Here is a 17,197-nt window from a genome sequence, read left to right on the forward strand (position 1 = left end):
GAGTGAAATTGAGTGTGTGTGAGACAGTGTGTGTGTGTGTGTGTGTGTGTGTTGGTATGTGTGTGTTAGAGAGTAAGAGTGTGTGTGTGTGTGTGTGTGTAAGAGAGAGAGAGAGAGAGAGAGAGAGAATGCCTTTGGATGTGTTTTGTAAACCTTGGGGACTTTCATCCTTGACTCCCGGTGCTGTCTGGTCTGGCGGGCCAGGGGATGTAGATGACGTGGGTGACTGACTCAGACATAGCTCTCTTTAAAGGGCACATTCAAATCCTCTTAGGTATCATCCACACGAGAACAGAATGTTTTGAAAATTATACCTTTCCTTTGAATAATCAAAAAGTAGTGTGACATTTAATTGTTTCCAAAAATCCTTGTCCAGATGGAAACAAAAAAAAAACACACAAATCACATTTTGTCTGTCTGTTTAAAAAAACGTTACACTCTGGAACCCCTTTTCCAAAAAGTGTGTTTCAGGGCTCCAAAACGATACAAAACGTTTGTGTTTTGACCTAAAATATTGCTTTAATTATTTACATGTGGATTGGCCTTTACCCTGACATGCTACAGTGCAGTATTCATCAGGGGCCAATCCACACGGAAACACACTTTTTTGAAAACAGGGTCCATTTCATTCTCGTTTGGTGATGCGGTGGGGGTTGGGGGGAAAGGCTCTTATACAGGGAGATCCAGAGAGGGTAAACTGAGTATAAAAGTGAGTGAAGAGAGATATAATGAAGGGGGAAATAGAGAGGGAAAGGAGGAGAGAGATAACTTTCTCTATTCACCCTTGTCACACTGGGCGAAAATGAGGCTTTGGTTGTAGAAAGTTTGTAAAGTTGCTGTGAGTGAATGAAGTAATAGCTTATTGCTGTGGTGTATTTCTTACCAACGATGGAACTAAGAACCATTTTTTCATCGTTTCCCAAGAGACACAGACATCCATCGACAGTGGTTTGCCAAAATAAAGCGTGATGTTGGGCCGTATTTTGACATTAAGTCGAGATAGCACACCAATCATTATCTTACCTGCTGGTGATGCAGCCCTCTATCCTATTAATATATCCTTTTATACTGATCTCAGGATCCGATTTCCTTCATTCGCCCACTTTTCGACTTCCATCATTGTGAACATTAGTGGTAAAGACTAAAGGTTTTTCATCCAAGCCATCAGGGTTGCTATCAAAGCAGCTCAAATTGTATATGACAGTGTAAGTGAATGGTCTACTACATCAGCCTTCTATTTTTCGCAGAAAATGTTCAAAATGGTGCTGACATGACTTAAGGTGAAATGAGATATGAGGTGAAGAGTTCAAGTACAAATCACAGTATGTCCTTCACCTCTGTTAGTGGCACATATAACTTCTAACTTTCTTCTTTCTCTTTCTTTCTTTCTTTATTTCTTTCTTCCTTCCTTTCTTTCTGTCTGTCTTCCTTTCTTTTTTTCCCCCCTTGTCTGAAATTCAAACCAAACCCACAGAGTGCTGAGCAGACGGAACAGAAGACAAATGGGTGCCATGACGCCGGCCTTACCCAGCTGGTAGTGGTCAATCTTCATGCTGCTGTTGGTGAGTGTGCCGAAGATGGTGATGATGGACACTTTCCGGATGGCCATCTCACACACGTGCTCCAGGTACTCGTCCCGCTGCTGGACGTACATGCGGTTCTCCTCCGTGGGGGCGGTGATCACCTGGTAAAGACGAGACAGGGAATGAGGGGCATTGTAAGGATTATTTACAGATGGGCGAGCTGTGGCGCAAGCGGCTAACCTGACCCTAGCCAGATGAATTTCGCTCCGCCTAGCTCCACTCATCCATCTGGAACCGATCCATTGAAGTGTTGCTTCAGAAGGCTGGGCCTAATCAAAAAATGCTTGCATATGATTGAATAAGCCACTTGTCCGTCATCTATTGACGTGCTACTTCAACCACTCACATCGAAGCCAACCCGTGACGCTAATAACAGTCTCACAGTCGCTTCTACGCTATGTCACATCTATGAAACTCCCGCCCTGCGTCCTGATTGGCTGAACCATAAAGTCGGTTGCAGAAATCACTCTCAATGGAAGAGGTCCCAGATGGATGTGAGTGAAGCTAGGCGGAGCTAAGCGGAACGAAATTCATCTGGCTAGGGTCAGGTTAGCAAGCGGCAGCATCAATACCACAATCAGGTCTAAGTGCCCCGGATCCTGATCCTTCTCTCCTCTCTCTCTCTCTCTCTTCCACTCATTTTCAAGCTCACATATTGCAAGGACCACAGTGGAAATAAGCCCTGTGGCTGTATTGTGTTGATCCTTTTCACCGATAATGTACAAAGACATTTTATTTATTGATTGAATTTTTCAACAACAAAAAAAAACGTCAATAAAGAATTTCAATCAATGAATTAATCAATAAATCAATCAATCAGTCAGTCTCTACTATCGCCATTTGAGGCAAAAAGCATCACAGGACATGACACAGGACAAGTTCTCTGTCCTGTGATCGCCTGTTGAGTGACATTTAAAAGAGCGCGTTCATAGTGGAAATAAACAGCATGGGTAATGCCTATGTTCTGGTTCCAAAACGGACAAGTACAAATTTAGCATGAATGTCTACATGGCTGTGCAGTTTTCAGAGAAAACAAATATTTCTACAGCTTGCCCCAAGAAGAAGCCTTCAAATATTCCACAGAGTTCTCAATTGAGAAGTGCTTTGATAGAACTTTTGAAGTCTTTTTGGCTAACAGTTTCATAGCGTTTCCCAACTCTAAAAAAATATACCTAAAACCTCCTTTAAAAGAGGCCAAAGAGTTTGTATGGAAAAAGCCCCCCCTCTGTTGGATGTTGAAATTGTGAAAGCATCCCTCAAGAACCTTTGGGAGTTCTAAATTCCATTTTTCCTAAAGAATGAGTGCATGCTTTTGATAAAACTGTCCGACTTATAATACTGCAACTGCTCAGCTCTTGACAAAACTTGACGGTTTTATCATGCTCCCAAATCATGGGCAGTGCTTTAAAACGTAAGAGAGACAACAGTTCAGGATACTGTTCTCGCTCACATGTGGTTTGGACTATAATGATAATCATATTGCAAAACACATGGCATGGAGGAGCCAGCACATGATTATAGCCAGTGTCGTCCAAGTTGATAAAGTGAGTGCCAAAAAACTTGTGCTCTCTTAGCTAAAGTCAAGAAGGGATTTCTTGAATGGATTTGAACTTGGCAGTGATGGTGAAATGTGTTATGCCTACAAAGGTGTAAGCAGGACTTTGGCAGAATCAAGGCACCATTTCTGTGTGATATAAATGACCATCTATTTTAGCTGCATGTTAAATGACACAATAGTGTCGGGCCGCCCGTGACATGATGTCATGCTTTTTGTGTTGTTGTTTTCAGTGCTGTGCAATGTAATTTTCTGGGACTTACAATGAGACGTCTTCGGTTCTCAAAGTAGTCCAGGAAGGTTTCCAGCATTCCCTTGGGTGGCGGCGGTCTCTTCGTGGGCTTGTGGTACTCGTCCTGAGTCTTAGACACCTTTTTCCCATTCTTCTTGTGGCCCTTGGGCGTCTTGGACCTGCGCTCCGACTTGTCCTTCTTGGTCAGCTTGTCGGCTTTGTCCTTCCTCTTCTTTTTCTCATTCTTGTCTTGTTTGACGCGGCTCTTCTTGGTGGGGACAACCTCCACTTCCTGTTCCTCCAGGTCTGTCTCTGTGGGCCTGCCGACGTCATACTTGTCCTCGTAGCCATTGACGACCACTTTGCCTCCATGTTTCTTCTTGGACGGCTTGGACGGCTTTGTAGGCTTGTGTTGTGTCGGTGTCACCCCAGCCTGTTTGCGTCCGTAGTCCTTTCTGTCTGTGCGGTTGTCCCCGTATCGGCCCGTGGAGGCCTTGGTATAGTACTCGTAGGGGGTGGTTGGGGTGGTGGTTGTCTTGGTGTGGTGCCTGCCTCTGCGGTTGTAATAGTAAGGGTCCACTGTCACCCTTGCCGGGGCTTTGGTTGTTCTCTGCGTGGTGGTTGTAGCACGTGTGGTGGTGGTTGTAGCACGCGTTGTTGTAGTTGTTCGGGTGGTGGTTGTAGCTCGGGTAGTGGTGGTGGGCTTGGTCGTGGTGGTTGGGGCTGGGGTGGTGGTGGTTGTTGTGGTCGGAGCCTTGGTTGTAGTGGTGGGTCTGGTGGTGGTGGTGGCTACCGTGGTGGTCGTGCTGGGCTGTACGGGCCTCCTGAACGGCTTCCTCTGCGTGTCCGTCAAGGCCCCTTCCTCCACCTGGCCTTCCACGCCGGCCCCCTTGCACTTCTGCACGAAGCCCTTCTGCCTCATCTTCTCCAGCTTGCGCATGGGCGCCTGGTCGATCACCTCGTACATGGCCTCCAACCTGACAGGGTACGGGTAGCGCTCCTCCACCTGCAGGGTCTTCTTCAGCAGCACCATGCCGAACTTGCCCTTCTCCAGCTTCAGGAAGCTCATTAGCCGCGGGATCAGCGCCACGTCCAAGGGCTCCTCCATCACTTTGCCCTCGTTGGTGATGCGCCGCACCTTGCCCCCCTGCTCCCCCTCCTGGTGGAACATCACGATCTGGTGCACGTGCCTCTCGGCCAGCTCGCAGTAGACGTCCGACTTCAGCAGGCTCATCATCAGGCGGTAGTAGCCGTCCGAGTCGTGCGGCGCCGAGATGACCAGCAGCCGGTTCTTGCCGGCGAAGGTGGCCAGGAGGTTGGGCGAGCCGGCACTGCTTGGCATGCGGGACACTCTAGCGCGTGCCCCCGGCGTCCCTTCATCCTGAACCATGGCATGCCTGACAGCGGCTTGGCTGCCCCCTTGCAGGGGTCTCCGGCGTGCCATAACCCCCCTCCGTGCCGCCCCCTGGTTGGGTGGACTAGCGCTTTCGTCCCTCTGCATTTCCTCATGCTGTCCAGTCAGCCCTGAGGGCTCAGCAGGGGCCGCGGATTGGGCCCCAGCGCCAGTGCCGCCGCGCGTCAGAACTCCTGGATGCAGGCGCTGTTTGTTTAGTCTGGCACGTCTTAAAGGAACTCGTCCGATACCCGCCTGTCGGTTGGCTGGGTTCGTCTCGGACGCATCTCCAAGCCATGTCAGCAGAAGGAGCAGAGCAAAAAATTCCAGAACCAAAACTCTTCTCATTTTTTCCGTGGCTTAGTCAGTCAAACTTACTCCAGTAGCAAAAAGAAACCCCAAATAAAGTGACATAGGGTAGCGCGTCCGTGACAGATTTTGTTTGGAAAAAGTTGTAGTCCGGATGTCAGAACGCAGCGAAGTGCTAAAAAAAGGATGTGTGCTTTACAGCATGCCCCAGTCCTCAGAGCTTGGCGTCATTCCACCCCTCAAAATCAACGCACACATATGTTACGATGAACAAAAATGACTTTGATATGAGTTTGAAAAGATAATATTTTAACAGCACTTTAAATATTATATCCAGCGAGTCTCTAACAAGAATGCGTCCATCAACATTTATGTCATCAGGTGTTCACTCCAATTTTTCACTCCAAAATTACAATGCTGTCATTTAAAAACCTTTTCACGTAATTTACGTGGCATTTGTTAGATCCCTGTGATGTGTCATCGGAGAGAGAATGCACATGGACAGTTCTTGCAGAATACAAAAAGGAAACACGTACAAACCAGTTCCAACTGAACTCCGTCCTTTCCCCGAGTCAGCTGCAGAACACGCATACATTCAAGTTGGATATCTTCCTTCAACACGTGACGTAAAACTTCTCAACCGTAAAAGTCCACACAAAGTCCAAACAGCACCAAAGCATAACAATCAAGTCAAGTCAAGTTAGTGTTTCAAAATACGAACGAAACAGGAATTAAGTGAAGTCCTGTCCCGAACACCGCGGAGTCAGCAGTGATGGTAGCGTCTCCCTTCCCCGTTCCCCTATCACTGGCAGCTATCCTAGACATGTCAAGAAAAACCTCAGCCTCTGTGCTCCCCCGACCAGCGCAGAGCAAGACCAGCCCCCGGTCAGACGGGTTGCCAGTACAGTGGGTAACTAAATCCCCACAACTGAATTGAGAAACATTCACCACTTAAATGATTAGTCATGTTTTAAAGCCTGATTTGTAGCCCACAATACTATTGTATAGGCTACATTTTAAAAAAAGAGAGAAAAAAATCCAAATCCTGTCAGGTCTAAGACTACACAGAGAGACCTTCAACTTTTAATCATACCTGAAATGGGCACATTATACTTTTTAAAGGCAAGCAAGACGACGGGACATATTTTTAACCGACATATTAGTTGTGTTGGACAAAGGGGAAACACATATGACCTCCATTTCTACAGCATTCCCTGGGCTGAATTTAGGGATCTTAAAATCGAGGCAACCCCCAAAAGAGCCAGAAGCGAGATGGCCGTGGCATAGCCCGAGGTGAAGTCACTCCCTCCAAGACGCCAAGTCCATCCTCAGTAGGCTATCACGTTTTATATGTGAACCACACGAAATCTTTTAAATAAACACTTTAATAAACACTCTCAGTTTTGATGAGGTTGGTCATCAGTGCAAATTGTTCAAGAAAAATAATATTTCTGCATTGATGTGGCCAGAACATAAGGTCACAATTTGCTTAGCCTACTTTCTTACATGCTCTCCACCCTTGAGAATATACCATGCACAAAAAGCTTTGCAAAGACAATGCAAAGCTCCACTACAGACATGGACTGAATCACTAAATTAAATCCATACTGTTTTTACATTGCAGCCAGACACCTGCTGAACTGCTGATTATCCTTACATTTCAGTCATCCCAACCACTTTAAAAGAACATTCTAGATTAGCAAACAGATACAACTTTCTTGTGGTTACCGAGCCTCCTTTTTATTATCATCTTTCAATATCATAATAATATTTTTATAAGGGAAGTATATTCCTAGACCATGTTTCTCAGGATAGAACTGGCAACTGTCTTGCTCTTTCTGCCTCTTATCCCATCTCAATAAAGTTAATAAAATGCAACTCATGAACTATGCTTGCCCTTTCTAAGGAGGCAGTTACCATGGTGCAGGAACTCCAAATTACTCTCCAAAGAGGATCTGCAATGAAGAGAGCAGCTGGAAGTGATGAAAATTCCACCGCCGCCATGCGTGTCACTGATGCTGAACTAATTAAGGCTATCCCCACGGTAACCTGTTCAGCCACTGGCCAGGCTTGGCTTGGACTAAATTAACACGAGAAGAAATCACGGGACTTCATCAAAATACACAAATACAGATGTAAGTACGCATGTGCGCAAACACACACACACACACACACACACACACACACACACACACACACACACACACTCACACACACACACAGAGACACACACACAAATATTCACCTACAAACACACATAAACACACTTACTCATACACACATGCCTGAACCTAAATGCTTGCACAAATACATACAGTACACACACACACACACACACACACACACACACACACACACACACACACACACACCACTGTGTATTCAAGGATGGAAACAATCAAATGGAAAGAAGCCTTGTTTTGTGACACCATTAGTCCTCAGAGCTCCTAAAAATGGCATAGGCCGACATACATGCAGGATTGGACCCCAGATAGCTGGACATGGAGACGGTGTAGGCTGCTTGGCGTACAATCAGATCCATGTGTCTGCACGCCTGCTGGGGGGGGGGGGGGGGGGGGGGCGGCGGGTGAGTGCAAATGTTTGTTGAGTTTCATAAGGGAGGCCCCCCCAAACATGTTCTGTTTGCATGAGCTTCCCAGATAACTACTCCTGGGGGGTGAGGCTGGAGAGAAAGAGGGTGAAATTGGAGGGATGGGGTGTGTGTGTGTGTGTATGTGTGTGTGTGTGTGTGTGTGTGTGTGTGTGTGTGTGTGTGTGTGTGTGTGTGTTTCTACAGTACAGTAAGCCCGGAGATCTGACACATAGCGTCTCCCCACTCTCTGACTGACTGTCGGATCTGTATCATGTAAACACTAAAATGTACACATTCCTGACGGCTGGGAACGAGCCCGTGTGAGAGTCCCCTTGGGTGTGTGTGTGTGTGTGTGTGTGCGTGTGCGTGTGTGCGTGCGTGTGCGTGTGCGTGTGCGTGTGCGTGCGTGCGTGCGTATGTGTGTGTGTGCGTGTGTAAGATTATGTGCTCATGCCTCTGTAACTACAGCAGTTCAGCAGGGCTGACATTAACATGGGGGTGTGAGAGAGATCGTCACCTCTCCACTGGAGGCCAAGGCACAGTTAAGAGGAAGAGAGTTTTTACAAGGGAGCATTTAGGACTGTAATCAATGTCTCTATGTTTATTGGTCGGGGCGCGGTGGTGATGTCACCGTGTCAGCATCACCCTTTGTGAGCGCAACACGAGAAGCGCAGAGGACCGCTCACACACACACACACACACACCCACACACACACACACACACACACAAACCTTGCACCCCAGCAACTAGACCCCTCATCTAACTTCTTAAACAGAGCAGGGAGTTTAGAGACCATCTCAGAGGAAACAATTTGAAGGACATTATTAATGTGATCCAGATTCGTTCATGATCAATCTTCGACTTGAGTCTCTTCTCGGACTGCTACGGAGCGCTTCAGAGTCAGGTCTGCTATAATAATTACCAGGCAGGAGGTGGTGGTGGAATCAACTGGTCCTCTGTGCAGGTGAGGCTTATTAGCCAATCGTTCCATGAAACCTTTTGACCTTGAATGCACTTCGACTCCAATGTGCCCTGGAGGACATCACTGGAGCAGAAGCATCACTGATGCATCTTTTGGACACTGCCGCAGGAAATGTCCCTTGAGTACACTCTGTTCCCGCCACAACTTTACCTTGCCATCACACACATCTGTTCTTGGTTTTATCCAGACGTACGATACACACATACACACACGCTCTCTCATGAGCAATTAGGTAATTGAGAGGCTGAGAGCTATGGCTATGTCTATTTGTGTTGACGCCATTATTACTGTAACACTCTCTCCTCACCTCTCCTCCTCTCCTCTCCACTCCTCTTCTCTCCTCTCCACTCCACTCCTCTCCTCTCCTCTCCTTCTCCTCTCCTTTTCTCCTCCTTTTGTCCAGCTCAGAAAAGTCAAGGCCTCGATCCGCTCCCGCTCAACCTATGATGCGTCATGTTTACATCTTCTGGACAGATGCGTAAACGCCAGCGCCACATGGGCTGAGTCTGGATTGGTCCCATAATCCTCTTTTATCCAGATGTTTCCTGCCACGAGGATCTGCCTCCTCATACAGCACACCGCCCGCTAATGAAAACCTTTTGGGGGGTGGTGGGTGGAGCGGAGGACATCCACCCATCAACAGGAGGGGAGATGGGAAAAAAGTTTCCACACGGTTCAAATGGATTCCTGTGAATAATTTAAATCCTGCGGGGATGATTCTAGTGTTCAGTTATGTTGTTTGGCGAGCTGCTAAAGGGGGCGATTGCAACCCTTGCAATTGGATGTTTTCTGTAATTACACCAAGCACAACACCACACACGCACACACACATACCACTAGCTGTATGCATAAGAGGGTGTCTGTGCCCTTTGATGTGTGTGCTGGAGGGGCTGGTGTGATGCTGGGTGGGCATGCATGCCATATGAGGACCGCAAGGACCACAGCGGTGCCGAGAGACAGACACAGAGAGAGAAAGAGAGAGAGAGAGAGCACTCAGATGATATTGAACTTGGGGTGGGGATGCGAAAACCTAAACAGACATATTCTGATGTATTGTTTTCCCATGAAGACATGGGTCTGCTGTTGACATTCCAGCATGCTATTCTGTAAACACAGGACTAATGAAATTAAGTGAACTTCAGCTGAGAGGATCTGCAGCATCCCTTTGGGCGGTGATTGCAGAGCAGACTCTGGGAGAGACAGAGGATGTGTTTGGCCTAACCCTCACTTCTATATCTGAGTTTTGAGTTAATATACCACCGTTGCCTTGGAGTGATACAATTTCCTGTCTTTCATTTCCTTTCAGCGTCTAATGTCCTGATGTTGCTGTGGCTTTGTCAGTCCACTAAGACTGAGGCGATCTGACCCCCACAGCCCCTAAGTGCCATCAGATGGGGTAACATAAGAGTTACGCTGACCCCTGGACTCGTCTTACCAGTTTATTGATGTATTGAGTTAGTGAGTGCAGTGACTTCATCTCTGGTCCCTGCTGGTTTGTTGTGATACTTGCAGGCACTGACCCTTGGTTAGCCAGAATATACAAATCTACAATTCCATGGTGCGCTCTCATCCACGGATGTTGTCGAAAGTCTGAACCTTCAGATAACATGTTACTCCACAATAATGGTGCATGAGTAAGTGTTTGTTAAAGCGTAACTACAGCATGAACTATCATGAAAAAGAATTAGCGAAGAAATGAAAAACACATAAACGTTAATAAGGAGTCAGATTAAAGGTGCTCTCTAAGCGATGTTAAGCGGTTTCTAAGCTAAAACATTTTTTGTCACATACAGCAAACATCACCTCACCGTTCGCTAGCTGCCTACACTGTAAAAAAACACGGTCTCTGTTGACTGCCCAGGCTACAAAAACGGCAACAAAAACAACTTGGTCCAGCCTGGACCATAAAAACATAACAAACTGTTCCAGCCAGTCACTGACAAGATGCACGTTTAGGAGAGTTTCAATTGCATGGGAGGGAGGGGTAGGGAGTAGCGAGCTAGCTCTCTGTTTTGTTTGAACGTCAACAGAAGTGACGTTCCCCAACATCGCTTAGAGAACCTTTAATACACTTCATATGACTTACAATTAACCATGGATCTTCATGGATCAATTCCTATCATGAATTAATACAATGCTAATTACAACAATAAGTGGAAACAACTCCAGTCAATATTGTCCAGTCAACATTTTTTTGGGGTCGATGATGTGTGAGGCTAAGGATTTTTGATTATAACATAAATATTAACCACAAGAAGCTGGTTTTCATTGGAATGAAGGGTGGTGCTAGTTGGGTGGATGCTCGGGTGCATGCATGAACTGGTGATTGTGATGGAGCTCTGGGCAGCGTGGAGGACAAAAATGGGAGTGAGTATGCTTTTACTGGCGCAAAGCCACATGGGTAAAAAAAAATGGCTCTGACTGGCACACACACACACACACATACAAACACACACACACATACACACAAACCCCCCCTCTCTCTCACCCTTTCTTGCAAACTGAGATATGTTGAAATGCTTCACAATGTTCCCTCAGTTTAACATGACTATACTTGGAACACAGGTTAATAGTGTAATGTGCCCAAAGACCACAGTCTCCCATAATTAAATATGTGGAATGAAAGAGAGTGAGCAAGAGAGAGAGAGAGAACGAGAGTATGTGTCTCTGTGAGCGTGTGTGAGAGAGAGAGGGGGGGGGGTTGTGGCTGAAAGACCCAAGTAACCATCACCCATAGTACTGGCCTCTGTACTGATAAAACAAGCCAGGAAAATAACAAAGGATCACCTTATTAAATGCTATTAACTTAATTGAGGGACTAATGGTTATTATTAACATAAATTGTTGACTCCATGTAACATTTAAAACATTCCTTCGTAATGTTGGAGCTTACCTTACCTCATCACATAAAAGACTCTTTCACTCTAAATTAAACTCAGACACCAAATCTAGTAGGGTACCAAACAAACAGGTATAGACTGCAACACACAGATGCATACACTATAGCTGAAACTCATGAGGCAGCAGACTCAGACGTGTATGCATTTTTTGTATAAGGTAGAGAGAGACAGAGAGAGAGAGAGAGAGAGAGAGAGAGAGAGGCTGTGCATCTAGTGGTGTAAGCTCTAGCCTGGTGAACTACGCCCAAGCCAGCGCTAACAGAACTCTTTTAATCGAGCAGTACACAGCTGAGCCTGTTTCCACATGTGAGGTCATTTCCAGTCGAAATGGAAAAAAAGGAGAGAGAGAGAGAGAGAGAGAGAGAAAAAAAAAAAAGAAAAACTGGGTAAAAGAAAATAATAAAAAAAACTCAGGGTCACAGGCAGGCAGGACCCAAATTAAAAAATAAAAAGGGCGGATGCTTGAGTCAAACAATGGAAATGTAAACCAATCAGACCACCATATGACGAGATCTCCTCCTCAATCTTACTAAATGAAAACTGATGTTTGGACTGCTTTGCAGCAGGTATTATTCCCTCATTTTATTTTCACCCAGATCCTTCCAGACCAAGATATGCAGTGTTTGTCTGAAGCTGGAGCCATTGATTAGTATGCCCCGCATACATCAGTGGGCGTGAAAGGGAAGGATTTGCGTGTAAGAAAACAATTACAATGCCTGAATGAAGGCACAAACCTCCTCTATTGTATAAGAATTATTCTGCCTCTTTTGTTGTATTGTAGCAGGGCTGTGCAGCTAGCAAATGTAACAGTTCACAAAGAGGCTGAGACTACACCATCAAGGCCCATGCTTGCATTTCTCCCTTTGAATCTGAATAGGATCCAGCGGTCCTACACACCAACAAAGGACGGTCGGTAGCAGGGGGATAAGAAGAGTTTTCTTTGGATGGTTTTATAGTTGGATGCAGTACCTATTAACAGCTTGATACAAGGGGGGACTGGCGCCAGTAAAAAGCTTACGAGTCAGGGTTTGATCATTTGATGGTGTCATGCCCAGCTGCCTAACCCAGAGCAATGCTCCAAGAGAGGGGGCTTTAAAACTGTGTGTGTGTGTGTGTGTGTGTGTGTGTGATTGTCTGTGTGTCTGTATCAGTATGTGTGATAATGTGTGTCTGTCTCTATGTGTGTAAAAGTGCGTGTTTGTGTGTGTGTGTGAGTGTGTGTTTATGTGTGTGTGTGTGTGTGTGTAGAGCCTACATATGGGTGTATTTTGCAGCTCTTAATGGCCAGTCTGGGAGACATCCCAATTCCAACCTGGCATTTTCTTTTTAAGAGCATCAGAGGTTTACGGTGGCCTAGCTGTGCTGTCTTTCATGTGTATGTCCTCCATGAAAAGTGGCACGTAAAGACAAGGCCTCACTGTTGAGAGGAGCGACACCAAAAGTTGACGGCAATGTTTTGAAATGTACTTCTGTGCCCACTCACTGTTGGCTGTGTTTATATGAAGGCAGTCCGTTAGCACTCACACAGGCCTTCTTATAAGTTTACCCAAAGCCTCCAAGTGTGACACCATGGAACCCTCTTCCCCCTCATTCTCTCTCTCTCGTTCTCTCTCTCTCTCTCTCTGCTCTTTACTTTCTGGCAGAGACCTCTTCAGAGTGGTCCATTCCATCACTGACATATTCAGTCACTCCTCTCCTCCCTCTTTCCCTCTCTCTCTCACTCTCTCTCCCTGAAGCAACTCTGTAAAACACTCAAACAGCAGACTTGCACCACCACTGATGGAAAAGCTCAATGGCCTCCCCCCTCTCTCTCTTTCTCTCTCTCTCTCTCTTGCAGCCAGCAGCCAATGATGACTCAGTGTGCCTCTACGTTACGCATATGGGCCGTTCGCTATCGCACCCACCGCTAATGACCTTCGCATATGTGCCTCCATAAACTCCTGCTTGTTCCACTGCCGCGGGGTCCAGCGTTTTAAGGGGAGAGCGTGGGACACATCAGTGGGACACGCTCATATGATTACAGTACTGCCACGGGGTCCAGCGTTTTAAGGGGAGAGCGTGGGACACGCTCATATGATTACAGTACTGCCATGGGCCCCTGCCAAGCCAGACCGTACACCAGCTTGGGCACTGTGGCCGTGAGCACTCTTAGAATGACCACTGGGGGAGATCAGGAGTGTGTGTGTGTGTGTGTGTGTGTGTGTGTGTGTGAGTGTGTGAGTAATGCATTCCTGAGGATTGATCAGGCACTTGGTCATAGGCTATTAACTCCTCTCTCCATACCTCTGCTGCCCTGTTAGCTTTGCTGCCTGTAGCCCATATAACCTGCAGGCATTAAGCCAGGCTTCAGACATCACCATTCTCCCAGCGAAGAGCCAGCGAGAGAGCCAAACATTAGTGGGCAATGGAGGCTAAAAGCCTTAAGCAGATGTCTGGTGTCTCATGTCACTCGACTGAGCATGACAGCTTCATTTGGATTGAGTCACTGCTTGTAATCAATCATGCTACAGTATAGGGTCATGTCATGGTGGTCACATGAGCAGATGAATCTTTGTGCTTTTAGCGACTAAAGGGCTGAAGACAAGTCCATATTGTTATTGGACCGATGGGTAATCCTGCACACTGAGTGTTTTGGATCTATCCCTGTATGCTGATTAGCAAATCGCACAACAGGGATTTTTAAGAGCTGACAAATCTAAGTCAGTATTGTCCTTGGACTGTTGCTCTCTCTGTGCGGCTTGCTCCATGGGGATCCAAAGTACTGTGGATGTTTTGGATGTCCTCCTCTGATCAGCTGATCACACAACAGAGCGATTCAAAGGGATTATCCGTATCTGATGAGTGCACTCTAACTTGGTGAAACAGGGAAAAGTCTTCAAATTCAAACACACAGACTCAAGGAGAGTCTGAGGAGGCGTCATTAGGAAAGGTTCGTTCTGATGACCAAGTCCCTACGGCCAGATCCTGTTGCCTTGTTCAGACCTTAAAGACTGAGGCTTCCATCCTGGTCAGTGGGAGTATCCTCACGTGGCTTTCCGTTGAAGTCAGCGCGTCTGTGGGAGTTTTTTTTTTTTAATTAACTGTGTTGATTTGGTGAGGCATTTCCTGTGTCCAGTGGGTGACGTAGGCAGCTTGACCCCACCACAGCCCAGGAGGGAAACAGCCGTTACTGGCCTGCTCAGAGCGGGTCAGTGCAGTGACTCACTGTCTGCCCTCTAATACTGCACAGGAGAACCCCCTCATTAACATCGTTGGCTCAATAAAACCAGGTGGCTGCGACATGCAAGTATGTGACAGGCTGGTTCACAGTCAAAGTCAAGGCTGCCTTTCTTTGCCTTGTGTGACAAAGCAGCTGCAAAAATATTTAATAACATATTAACAATTTTATTGAATGCAATAATATACCATTTCATTTTACAATAAAACTACCCTTATAAAAGGTTTGTGAAAGATGATTTATAAGCAGTTTATTATTAAAGTTGGTAGCACTTCATAAACCATTAATAAACTGTTATAACCCATCAGATAATAAGAGCTACAGTGACTTATTGCTTGCCAATGAGTGAGTGACAGATACCTAGGATTCTTGATGGTGAGGATGATAATTTAATACCAGTCTATTTCATAATACATACCAAACATATTTTATTTATATACTAATGTATTATACATAATCAACACAATCATATTATAGTCTTATTTATTCATAACAGTTAGTAAATTCAGGCCTTTTGGTTGTTACTGGTGCCTGTAACTACAATACTACTTAGGGGCCCCCATATGATAGCATGCTGCGTTGGATCATGGGCCAACTCTCTCATTTCAATAGCATGACGGAGGGAATTTCTCCATTCCTCCATACATATATCAGAGCCCCTGGGCGAATCTCCAGGCCTGGCCTCAGCTGCTGCTGTACTCCAGTAATCACTTACAGGTTCCATTAATCTCTCTACACTGTAGCCATTAACCTCGCAGTCCCGCTGTGAGCGCAAGCCAAGAAAGGCGGCCTGTGTTGCATTTTGAACATTAATCCCATCGTACAGCAGAGATGTGATATTACACAGGCAAGGGCTGTGAGAGATACTCGATACAGATAATAACAAGGGCTTTTTGGCTTGCTGTAAGTGACAATTAGGGCCTGATCGCTTTTGGTGTTGAAAATTAGAATTTTTGCGCAAATGAGTGGAAAATATGGCCACTTATTCTATTAGGGTTCCCATATTGTGCCATATTTATCCCAGACTTACACTGAAGCCAAGTCGAGATTTCTTAGGAGGAGGAGGAGGAGGACAGCGGAGGAGCGGGAGGGGAGGGGAATTGAGGGAAAGTTGTGTGCGGTTTGGTAGGAAAAGCAGCCATATTCAATCCTCCGGCATAATACGAGTTGACCTGTTGAACTGCATCTCGCAGTGGAGCAGAGCCCTTGTGGGGACAGCAGATCTGCACAGCTCCCTCGGGTAATCACTAACACATGTGGGTCCAGGGCCAGGGATGAACTGGACTGCTGGAGGTCACTGGCAATTTTCTGGGTGTAGTAGGAGGATAATAGAGAGGAGATGAGAGAGAGAGAGAGTGTGTATATGTGTGTGAGATAGAGACAGAAAGAGAAAAAGAGAGAGAAAGTGTATGTGTGTGTGGGTGTGTGTGAGAGAGAGAGATAGAGACAGAAAGAGATTGTGAGACAGTGAGAGAGCGAGACGGAGGGCTTAGTTGTGACTTTGGCTTCTCTCACTATCAATACCCAGGTGCCAAATCCGTCCAAAGACCCTGGCGCTCAGGGAGGTCTAGATTGAAAGCGAAACACGGAAACACCCGACGGGGATCAGCATACAAAAAAAAATGCGTTACTGATTGAAGCCAGCTTGCACTGGTACCTCCTGGCCCTCTCCACCAGCCTCCTCCATTATCTGCGTGACTCGATGCTCGCTATGCGCAAGAATGAGCGGGAGTGTGCCGGCGTAAATGGACCCAGCGGAGCGAAAGAGGTCGTGAGCTTAGGTGTCTTAGCTGTCTGTCAGTCAGCAAAAAAAGAAAGCCTCCACCAGTAGCAGCATCCCTGATAAACAGTTATCATTGCCCTGCATTTAAAGGTCACTAGGGTGCTTCTACAGGGCTTCTGTTCGCTTGGAGGGAGCTGAAAAGGACGGGGAGGTCAGAAGTGTACTGACTGACTGATTTGACCTTTGACTTTCAGGTTGAAACTGTGCTGCTGATCCTGAATGTGAAATGTTGGACGTTGGGTCATCGCCATTGATAGCAATAAAATGTATGGTTAAAATGGATAATAATTTAACTTCAAGACTACTTTTAGTTAGCCATGTAACCCATCTTGGTTTTAAACAAAGACACTATCCCCTCCCCCAATGGAATGCTAATGTGCTGGTTTAAAGTGGAAATGAAGCAGTGAGAACTGTGACCATTTGTTGGCTGATTTTTCATTTTTGAAGATACATGGATTTTCATTAAACCTGAAATTCAAGTAGTTTCACTCGAAAATGACATGTCAATAACGACTTTCGCCACTAGGGCGCGGCCATGTTTTAAAAATGCAGGCGCTACGTCATCAGAATGGTTAGCGTTTGTTCGTGGATGTTTTATCCATTAGCGGACGTTCACTTTATTTCAATATGCCGACGCAAATTATGTTGA

The 17,197-nt window shown here is 46.1% G+C and overlaps 1 protein-coding gene across 1 annotated transcript in view; it reads right to left on the reverse strand.

The window, feature by feature from the left end:
- The window catches only part of ccdc80 (coiled-coil domain containing 80), a 19,640-nt gene extending 13,762 nt beyond the window's left edge, over window positions 1-5,878 (reverse strand). Inside the window, exons 1-2 of the mRNA XM_076263275.1 lie at window positions 3,402-5,878; window positions 1,528-1,684 (exon numbers count right to left, since the gene is read on the reverse strand). Of these exons, the coding sequence (XP_076119390.1) occupies window positions 1,528-1,684; window positions 3,402-5,111 (1,867 nt within the window). The 5' untranslated portion in view covers window positions 5,112-5,878. The remainder of the gene's footprint in view (window positions 1-1,527; window positions 1,685-3,401) is intronic.
- Between the last annotated feature and the right edge of the window lie 11,319 nt (window positions 5,879-17,197).

This window comes from Alosa pseudoharengus, unplaced genomic scaffold (assembly GCF_046254945.1).
Source record: "Alosa pseudoharengus isolate Yale_2024_CS ecotype anadromous, Long Island Sound unplaced genomic scaffold, YU_APseudo_1.1 YU_APseudo_1.1_scf_3, whole genome shotgun sequence".
In the NCBI taxonomy this organism is placed as follows: Eukaryota; Metazoa; Chordata; class Actinopteri; order Clupeiformes; family Clupeidae; genus Alosa; species Alosa pseudoharengus.